Source organism: Oryzias melastigma, linkage group LG14 (genome assembly GCF_002922805.2).
Source record: "Oryzias melastigma strain HK-1 linkage group LG14, ASM292280v2, whole genome shotgun sequence".
Classification (NCBI taxonomy): Eukaryota; Metazoa; Chordata; class Actinopteri; order Beloniformes; family Adrianichthyidae; genus Oryzias; species Oryzias melastigma.
In genome coordinates, this window is record NC_050525.1 from 26216440 (window position 1) to 26227419 (window position 10980).

The window sequence follows — 10980 nt, forward strand, 5'->3', positions numbered from 1 at the left end:
AAGAATTTTGAAAAACACCCCCTTCAATCACAATAGTTTTAGCTGGTTAATCATGAATACCAAACAGCTGAACAAAAATTTGTCCAAATCCTGACCTGAGTAGGATGTTGGTAAACAGAAAAAAAGAAGTTCTATAGAGAGGGTAACTGAACACTATGGTAGTTCCTCACAAAGTTTACAAAATCCTCTTTGTTTCATCCTTTCAACAGACATATTGTGACCACATTGTGTATTTGTACTGGCTAACCTCTTTGCCTTCTTGCCTACTCTCAGTCCAGAGCTGTCCACCGAACAGCCATTATTCGGGCTGCATGTCGGCCTGCCCGCCGCAGTGCGCCCCCGCCCGCGGACAGAGGGACTGCAGCCTGGACTGCGTGGAGGGCTGCCAGTGCGACCAGGGTTACGTACTGAACGGCAAGAGCTGCATCCTGGCTCAGAACTGCGGCTGCTACACCGACGGCAAATACTACGAGGTCAGTCTGGAGCCTCGTGCTCCAAGGAGGTTTTAGTACAAACATACACTTTCTGAAACAGCATCATCATAATCGGTTATTTTCAGTATTCTGACAACATTTGGAAAATAATATTTGCTCCACTGCTAGACTGGACAAGTTAAAAACAACAAAAAAGAGGTTTTATCATTGGTGTAGAGGAAAACACAAAAGTTAAGACAGAATCTAAAAGGAATGAATTAATAAATAAATAATTACTCATGATTTCTGTTTTTATTTGACAAAATTGGTTCTTCATTTCAGCCCAAGCAGCTTTTCTGGAATGGTGACTGTACCAAACGCTGCCAGTGCATCGGTCGGAACCTGGTTCAGTGCGACCCGCGGCGCTGTAAGACGGAGGAAGAGTGTACCCTCCGCTACGGCGTCCGAGGCTGCTTCGTGCGGCGCCCTCAGAACTGCATAGCATCAAGCGGTGGGGTTTTCAGGACCTTTGATGGAGCGTCTCTCCGTCTTCCGGCCTCCTGCTCCTTCGTTCTGTCCACCAACTGCCACAAGCTGCCCGACCTCTCCTTCCAGCTCATCGCCAACTTTGACAAGTGGAGCACACCCAACCTCACCACCATTTCTCACGTCTACCTGTACATAAACGAGGAGAACATCCTCATTTCTGGAAGCACCGTCAAGGTAAGATGGTTTCTACGGCAACAATCAGAATTGGGTTTGATTTTCTCCACTTTACCTTTAAAAAGTTTGAACTTATGACCAAAAGAAACAATTGAGTTGATTTTCCAGATGTAGCTGATAAATTAAGTGTAAAATTGGAAGTCAGGTTTGAACCAAACTTTAGTTCTCCTGTGAGTTGGTGTAGAACAAAAAAACACAGAAAAAAGTGAAAAATTGGATAAATTAACAAAAGTTCTCTATTTTTTACATTTAAAACTATTAGTTTGAGTTAATGGTTTACTCAACTTAAAAATGTAATTTGATAAAAAATAACATTTTTAAATGTAATGAATTACAGAGCCTTTTAAAATTGATTTAATGTTTCACTTTTTACTGTGAAGAAGTACATTTTGAGGGAAAAAAAACACAAATTAGCCACCAACTCAAATCAATAAAGGAACAATCAAGAAGAAGGAAGCATTTCTTGTGGGTAGAAACCTGTTAATATAGCTTTTATACATGTAATTGTGAAAATGTTGTTGCCTCTCATTGTTTTTTTATGCTTTCCCAAAAACAAGAAACTTGATACTATCAAGAAAATTTAGTTTGTTCTTATATGTCAACAGGAAATTTAATCCAAATTGTCCATCAAACCGTCCTTGTTTGAACAAAATCTAAATGTAAGAAACATTAGGGCCAAAATTATACTTTTCTCCTCATTGCCAGGTTCACACCTCATGCGGAAACGCCGCGAAGGAAGGTGGCCTCCATTTGGCACCCTTGTTAACCTATGATGAAGTTCACACCAGACGTGAAGCCCCGTGATCCTCCGCGGCCGGCTCACGTAGTGCAGCTATCGTTGTAGCATCTGGTCAATTTTTTTGCGCGAGCAATCTGCGTTAATCCTTGCAGGACACACGAAAAAATCTGGTCAATTTTTTAAATAATACCAATTTTTCACAATAAAATACCGGTATTGAGAAATGCAGTCATATTTTTGTATCTAAACAGACTATAAAGCTGAAAATACAGTATTCCCCCTTATTCGCGGGGGTTATTGACTGGAGACCTCCGCGAATCAGCTGAATCCGCGAATACGGAGAACCCCCGCCTCAACCCTCGGAGCCAAAGACTGTCTGTTACCGAACCATACTCTTCAAAAACACTTCAGATCCTGCTTTGTAAACATGAAAATTGAAGTATTGATCAACAAAAAGAGATTTTTTAAATCCAGAACAATAGACCGCAAACCTTTCAAGAAGACTGTCTCTCTGTCTCTGTGCTGAGGAAATCCAGTCAATTTTTAAAATATAACCAATTTTTCGCAATAAAATATTGACAAATGCGATCATATTTTTGTATCAGTAAACACACAAAAACGGATACAGACACTGAGACACACATATCTGCTTTTGGGTGTCTAAAAACACCATCAACGAAAGAGAGGCAGAGAGCAGTTGGCGTCAAGTCAAGATGGACGATGTCAAATTAATTGTAAAAGCTCTAAATAACCACAGCTGAGCAGAAGCATCTGTTGACCGTCGCGAAAAAATACATGTCTTGTGTCAGCTTTTTTCCACGAGTTGTCAAAATGTAGCTTTGAATTTCACTTTAGAGCCATGAAAGCTGAAGTGATGTAACAGCCTGGGGAGGTTAGTGGATAACCACCTGCTGTCTGACTGACTGCTCCTCTGTTGGTTAATAACTCATCTAGCTGTGGCTCCACTTCTGATCCATCCATTTCTAGGGTTTTAGGTTAATATTAAAACCGATTTTTGGAAACAACAGGGTTAGGTACTTAATGACTGAAAGGTCCACCTGGATTATGTCATGTTTGAAAAAGGCTTTCTGAGGTGGAGTGGAGTGGAATCACCTCCAGTTTACACCACAACAGAGTCGATGTAAGAACTTCCAGTTGAGACTCAAACTCGCCAAATGCTACAGCATTTACCACTTTGTACTCTACTGCATTATTTGTAAAATATGTGAATGAAAAAGGGACACTTTCTGAAGTTCCTCACATATTTGAGCCTCATTTTTCGGCTTTTAACTTTAGGCAAACTTTGTCCACATGCCCACGTTTTCTTTTTTTCCAGACAACTTAAAATGATTGTTTTTGTCCAGTTTACCAATTACCCTTCAGTGACTCCGGTTCTGGACCTTTTAGCTGTAAGGGAACTCTTGGAAGCAGATTGTGATTAACCGATTGGCCTAAGTCCCAACGAGCACTTTTGCTTGTTCTTGATGAAACCTTAACCCTTACATTTACCTGAGGTTATCTGTCTTTGATACTGATAACAATCCAATTAAACGGAACAGATGATTTCCATTAAACCTCACTCTGATCGGTCATGTTATCCTAATTCCAAAGATTAATCCGAGTTTATGCAGATGATGTCTGAATGTTTCCTCGTGTCTCAATTCACCAATCAAGTATTGAATAAAATGAACAACTATATTATCATATGTATTAATTATTATTCTAAAATAACAAGAAATATCATACATACACACATGTTTTTAGGTTTACGAAGAAAAAAATGAAAACATTTACTGTTTTTGCATTGTGGATGCTCTTTTTTTGTTTAGACAAATGAAGACCAAATTTATTTTTTGTAATTTAAATTTGAAATATGAAATAATGAAACCACACAGGAACAGTGATTCAGTGATACTCATAAAAAATAAGTTTTTGAATTCTTGACTCGTTAAAGTATTAAATCAATTCGTTGGAGTTCTTTGACAAAGTTTGGGTAAAATCTCAATACCAGACGGAACATGAGAATAACCTTGTCTGCTCATTTTTTTCCAGCTTTTTTTCTAAGATAATGACTTAATAACTTACTATCACAATATTAAAAACTTTTTTGAGATGATGCAATAAAATAATAGCTTGTTTTCTTTAAAAACATTGGTTAACGTTTCAACTTGTTTAATTTGGTTAAATTACAAATAAAGAGCACTTACCTTTGTAAATCAGTTTTTTTTTTGAAAAAGCACATTTTGGTTTCTTTGATGTAAGGTAACTAATCTAATTTGATTAAATTTGACATTTTTTCAAGTTTTTAACTCAAATCCTAAATATTTTTCTCAGCATGTTAAAAGCTTCTGGGGAGTTCCGTACATCTAAATCACATATGTGTGTGGAATATATGTGATCAAAATATTATAATTTATAATAAAATCTATAGAAACAACGTCTGGTGTCGAAGCAAATCAACTCCTACAGTTTTGGGTTTAAAAAGCTCCTCCTGGTTCCTGTTCCAGGTCAATGGTACCCCAGTGTCGGTGCCGTTTGTGACGGGGTTGATGACCCGCCTGTCCACATCCGAAGGCTTCATAGTCATCGACACCCCGCAGGACATTCAGGTTCGGTACAACCGCTTCAACACCCTGAGCATCACCATGGGCCAGAGACTCCAGAACAAGGTATGCGGCCTTTGTGGGAATTTCAACGGGGACCCCAGTGACGACTACATCACCTCCAGGGGCAAACCGGCTGTCAGTGCCCTAGAGCTGGCTCAGAGCTGGAAGACCAACGGTATGCAGAACAGGTAGGTGAAGCTCACACTATGGAATCACAGAGAACAGAAGGTAAAACTTGAGAACACAACAGAAAAAACAATAAGAAGTCCATAAAGGTTTGACTCTTGGATTTGACTTTGTCTCCTCCAGCTGTGATGAAACACAGTTTGTGGCTTTGGCTCAGACCTGCGACAATGCAGCCGTCCTGGCTTTGCAGGCTGAAGACACCTGTCAGAAGCTAACGGACCTAAAGGGTTTCTTCCAGCCGTGTCACGGCCTAATCGATCCTCAACCCTTCTATCAGTCCTGCTACCTGGACGGCTGCTACAACCATCGCAGAGCTCAGGTCTGCGGTTCCCTGGCGGCTTACGCTGAGGCCTGCCGGTCCTTGGGGACCCTCACCACCAAGTGGATCACCCAAGAGAACTGCTGTAAGGCCTGCTTGAAGGCATCAGCCTGTTTGAAAACCCTTCCTGACTCCTCTGTGAGAACACCACCAGTCAAAAGTTTTAGAACTCACCAATTGTCCATCTCAACGTAATAATGAGGAGTTTCAAATGAATGTTTTTGTTACAGCTGAGGCCATAATTTTGTTGATGTAACTTTTGGATTGTGTGTTTCACCTCTTTATTTTTTTCTGTCAGAGTAGGAGGTCTTTTCTCATTTTTAGTATACATCCCGGATAAGCCCCCAATTTAAATTATGCCCCAGTTTAGGTGATTGTAAAATGATGTAACATAAAGGCAAAAAGAGCTAATTAGACATCTGAATGGCTCAAAAGCTCTCTAACAACCCTAGGAATAAAAGTATTCTGAGAATTACTCACAAAAAAACTAATTACAAAAATAACCAAATAATACCAAGGCCAAAATCTATAGAAACAGTAAAGAGAAGCCAGCTCTGTGGCTGCCAACTCTAGAGCGGGGGTTGGTGCCCTAGACAATCTCGAAAAAATTACAAAGATTGCAGAAAAAAATGTGAAAAAAAAAAAAAAGACCTGAACAGAAAATGAACAGAAACGGTAAAAAAAGAAAAATTAAAAGAAACAAAATTACAGTCTTGGCCGTTGTAAACAGTCAGAAGGGTTAAAAAAAATAGTATGTTTTAATAAAACTGAAAAAAAAAATGCATTTTAGATTTTTAATGTTATTCACAATCTGCTCCAACCTTTCTCCATAACTTGCATCTAGAAGCATTGTAGAACCAAACCCTTTAAAGAATAATTATTCTTAACAAATTCATTCTGATCTAAAAACAGGATTTAGTGTTTAAGCTGTCTGGTAGAAGTGAGTTCAGGAGCAGATCAACTGAAAGCTCTGGGTGGCATGTGGAAATGGAGCAAAGATGCATAGATGGCCTTAAGGGTGCATCTGAATATTTAGAATAGAACTCTGGAATAAAATATGAACTGATGGAGTTCTTTCAGGATGGTGGTGACGTGGTGCCATGAAGGAGTCCTCATGATGCTGCTGGCAGCAGAACTCTGGACCAATTGGAGTTTATGGAAGAGTTTTTGTGGAAGGTCACAGAGGAGAGATTTGTAGAAATGAATTTGACACCTTGACTATCAAACTGAGGGGAAGGAAAGACCATGGAGGAATAAATACTTTCGGGTTTAGTTCCAACAAGGTGGAGTTTGTCTTAAAGATAATTATTTTTAGGATGTTTGTGGTAAGCCAGGATTGAAACACCAGTAAACAGTTAGGTAGAGGTCGATGAGTGAGAGGAGGTGGATGTGAACGTTTCTGCTTAGACGGTTCATAGAACGACAGCTTCAAGCACGATACGTTGTGGTTGTAAAAGAGCAGCAGGATTGATGGGACAATTTGTGTCAAAAAAAGTATTTTCTAAGACGTCAGAACGAGACAAAGATACTCTTCTGGACCAAGAAACACTGGACAACTAGAAGAAACTGTTATTCATCAAGAACCCAACACTTGGACAAACATGGAGGGGGAAGTGTGATGGTATGGGGCTGTTTTGCTGGGTCGGTGACTTGTACAGAGTTAGAATCTACTACAGAAAACTGCAGGAATAGGAAGTTCCTTCTGCGCTTTGTTGGGCGGAGATTTGACCTGCTAGAACAAAAAAAAAAAAAGCATGAATCCAAAACATACCAGGACAAAAGTGGCTATTTTGACTAATTTAAAGTATGTTAGAGTACATTTGAGTCTATAAATTAATTCCAGCCCTTGTTTTTGTAACTTCCATTTTTTGTGTTCGCCTTTCAAAAAGAGTTGACTATTCAATAAAAAAAAACAGGAAACATCTGTTTGTTCTAAGACTTTTGACTGACGGTGTTTTTACAGCTCTTGTTGACAAGTTTTGTGGAAAATGTTACATGTATTAAAGTTTTAAAGTTTTCACATTATGAATGTTCAGGCAATGAAAATTTGTTTTTACAAAGCGTCTTTTGTCTAAAACACTACGCATTTGGGGTGTAGAAGAGGTACAGAAACAAGATATAACTAAACTTTAAAAGGAAATGATTATAATTGAGACATAAAAATGAAAGTAGTTTTGTCTTCTGTTTACATAAAACTTTGAATCAATCACTTTTTAGCATCCTGAGACTCATGCAGCATTTTCATTTGTCTCAGCTGTGTGACAGCTAACATTGTGTGTGGACCTACCTTTAGCAGAATGGATCTACGACCCTTGTGCAGGAGAGATCTGCACAAACTTCACCTGCGAGCTGGAAAACGGCGGCGACCTGTGCGGCTGTCCCGAGCTACCTTCTAACCCAGCCAGTGAGGTCCTCTGAACGTTTCTGATGCTCCCGAACGCAGATGAAGATACATGTTTGCCTCTCCTCAGCAGGCGACGATGACATCATCCAGGCAGAGGTGAACTGTAAGCACGCTCAGATGGAGGTTTCCATCTCCAAGTGTAAGCTCTTCCAGCTGGGCTTCGAGAGGGAAGACGTGAGGGTCAACGACGAGCGCTGCGCCGGCGTGGAGGGCGAGGACTTCATCTCCTTCCACATCAACAACACGAAGGGACACTGCGGCTCCATCGTGCAGGTCAGTCTGGATTTCTGTAAAATGCTGACCGTTTATGGGTTTGTTTAAATGCTTTTTAGTTGTTGTTTCATCGTTCCAGATCTGATAAACTTCCAACCAAAAACAAAGACTTCTAAATGTAGTTTTTAGTGTCTTTGCAAAAAGAGTTGAAGGTTTTGTTTCTAGTCAGACCTCCTACCACACTGAATCATAAAAAGGCACCAACCGCCAGAAATTACTGTCAAAAAACACACAACCGGTGACATTTCAGTTGAAAAGTCTGCAACTGATAACCAATAAGCACTTGATTACTTGATAAATAATCTGCACTTAGACTAAAAAAGTATGAAAAATGTAAATAAAGGTTAAGAACTGGATAATGGCAACAATATAAAGAACATTAAGTAAGAGTAAAATTTTGCTTTGGAACGAACTCAAAAACATCTATTTCCTGGTAAAGATAAATTTTGGACAAAGTGAATGACCACAATAAAATGATGACATCATAAGCAGAGAAAATATTAATCTCTTATGGAGTAAAATAAAAATAAAATTAAAATCCATTAACAAAACCTAAAAACACGTGTTCAGGATATCCAAAGGACGTTTTTTAATTATTTTGGGATGGTTAGGTCTCGCACTTTGGCAGCCATTTTGTGGCGAAATGTGAAAGTTTGTGATTTTCACATTTCCGTACAATATGGGAAAATAAAACTTTTATTTTGGCGATCTTCGTAAAGTTTCACACAAACAACACCAGGTTAAGTCTACAACCACAACTGAAAATTTGACTTTGGGAAAAAGCAGCCATCTTGAATTTTCCCAAAATATCACTTCTAGTACCGGCTACAAACTCCAATCTATCACCTCGTAACTTCATGTGCATCGTTGGGAAGCTATTTAGGAACAAATGTTTTTTTTTAAACTTTGTAGATTTTTAGCAGCATTTATGGAGTGAAATTGTAAAAGTTTACTTCTTGATGGCACATGGTTTACCAAAATATGGTGACATTTTAATACAAGAATCTCTGGCTCATCCTCAACAAAACAGCGTAATATATATATGTATCATAGATGTTTTTCTGTTCCTTTTTATATACTATAAAATTATAGTATATATATATATATATATATATATATATATGTGTGTGTGTGTATTATAGATGTTTTTTTGTTCCTTTTTATATACTATAAAATTATAGTATATATATATATGTATTATAGATGTTTTTCTGTTACTTTTTATATACTTTAAAATTATAGTACATATATATATATATATATATATGATATTTATTTATGTTAAATACTGTTAAATGCTTCTCCCTAAAACCAACTTTTTTGAGAGTAAAAACCTGTTTTTAAGTAATAAAAACTAAACAAATAGAGAACTTTCAAAGAAAGTAACAGAAAAACATCTTTAAAAATTAAATAATTGATTTGGTTAGTCAATTTTGCATCAAGGTAATTTATTATAGTATTATATGCAGCCCTATCTATATAAAAATGTTTACATTTGTGTGTGGCAGTCGAATGGAACGCACATCATGTATAAGAACACCGTTTGGATCGAGAGCGTGAACAACACGGGCAACGTCATCACCAGAGACAAAACCATCAACGTGGAGTTTTCCTGCGCCTACGAGCTGGACCTGAAGATCTCCCTGGAGACGGTCCTCAAACCCATGCTCAGGTCAGGCTCCAGCCGGACCCCTCCAGTCCACTCATCACACCGCCCACAGAGGAACGCCATAACATCCCTGTCTCTTTTTCAAGCGTCATCAACCTCACCCTGCCGACCCAGGAGGGAAACTTCATCACCAAGATGGCGCTCTACAAGAACTCCTCCTACCGCCACCCCTACAGAGAGGGGGAGGTGGTGCTCAGCACGCGGGACATCCTCTACGTTGGGGTCTTTGTGGAGGGGGCGGATGAAAACCAGCTCATCCTCATAGTCAACATGTGTTGGGCCACGCCGTCCCGCTACAGCAGTGACCGCCTCCGCTACATCATCATAGAGAGGGGGTGAGCGTCAAAGTCCAAACCAAACATCCCATCATTTTATTCATTAAACAAATATGAGCAAATAGATTTATGTGACGTAAGCCTTAAGCGACGTTCACATTAAACACCAGCTGTGCTGCTTTCAACGTTAAGTCAATGTACAGACCTGTTTAGGGGTCCTGCGGCGTCCCGCAGGGTTAACAGGAGTGTGGTTCTTCCACAGATGTCCCAACATCAAGGACAACACCATCGCCATGGCGGAGAACGGCGTCTCGCTCACCTGCCGCTTCCACGTCACCGTCTTTAAGTTCATCGGCGATTACGACGAGGTCCATCTGCACTGCGACGTTTCTCTGTGCGACTCCGAGACGAACGCTTGCAAAGTGGTGAGTCCTCAGAACCGGACGTCCGGACCGAAGGAACGAGGTGGGGTGTTTCTGACCCGAGTTTGTGTCGTACGTCCAGAACTGTCCGCACAAGAGGAGGATGTACTCTGAAGGCAGCGAGCACAAGGAGCACATCCTCAGTGTGGGGCCCATCCGGAGGAGAGGTGGGTCTGACGCTGTTTGACAAACAGAACCGTGAAGGCTTTAGAACATGTGTCTAAGGCCCGGGGGCCGGATCCGGCCCTCAGGGTAATTCTATCCGGCCCTCCAGATCATTTATTTTATTGTTATTAACAACCCGATGTTATCTTGTGCTTATTTCTAACTAGTATAATTTTAACAAAATATATTTTTATGGAGAGAAAAATATTGAAAGTTATTTAAGGTTTAAGTTGATTTATTCTGGAATAATATTCCTGCCTTTTTATTATTCAGAATTATGTTAAAAAATTACAGTTTTAAAGTTTTAAAATTAACATTCTGCTAGCTTTTTGAACTATTTTGGCATTTACTACAATTTTTTTAGGCTCTTTTTGAGTTAAGCTAATATTTCAGCTACATGCTAGCTGTTTTGGCTAACCTAAGTTTTTTTTTTAGACTAATTTAACACTTGTCTAATATTTTAGCTGGCTATCAGCTTCAGCGTTTTTAGCTATCCATTTTTAGCATCTTCAGCAGCCAAATTCAGCTTACAGCATTCACACCAGCATTATCACAGGTAATGCTACATATCTAGTTCATCGTCATGTTAAAAAGTTATGGTTTTAAAGTTTTAAAAATGTTGTTTTATAGTGTTCAATAAATGTTTATCCTGTTCGGGCCGTAACCTAAGGTTTGTTTGGGATTTTGTCCTTCTGTGCGATTGAGTTTGACTCATAAATAAATCAAAAAAGAAAACATCTCTGTATGAAAACAGACATTAAAAAATGCAAGAATTATATCCAAAAA

General features: G+C 39.1%; 1 protein-coding gene across 2 annotated transcripts in view; it reads left to right on the plus strand.

The window, feature by feature from the left end:
• tecta (tectorin alpha) overlaps positions 1 to 10980 on the plus strand; it is a 31103-nt gene that overhangs the window by 15075 nt on the left and 5048 nt on the right. The window contains exons 13-22 of one of the 2 annotated variants that reach the window (XM_036215368.1): positions 274 to 473; positions 756 to 1136; positions 4383 to 4669; positions 4791 to 5071; positions 7280 to 7390; positions 7461 to 7663; positions 9172 to 9335; positions 9419 to 9667; positions 9870 to 10032; positions 10112 to 10196. In XM_036215368.1, the coding sequence (XP_036071261.1) occupies positions 274 to 473; positions 756 to 1136; positions 4383 to 4669; positions 4791 to 5071; positions 7280 to 7390; positions 7461 to 7663; positions 9172 to 9335; positions 9419 to 9667; positions 9870 to 10032; positions 10112 to 10196 (2124 nt within the window). Of the gene's footprint in view, positions 1 to 273; positions 474 to 755; positions 1137 to 4382; positions 4670 to 4790; positions 5072 to 7279; positions 7391 to 7457; positions 7664 to 9171; positions 9336 to 9418; positions 9668 to 9869; positions 10033 to 10111; positions 10197 to 10980 lie in introns of both variants that reach the window. The other variant, XM_024266362.2, reaches the window with a different exon arrangement.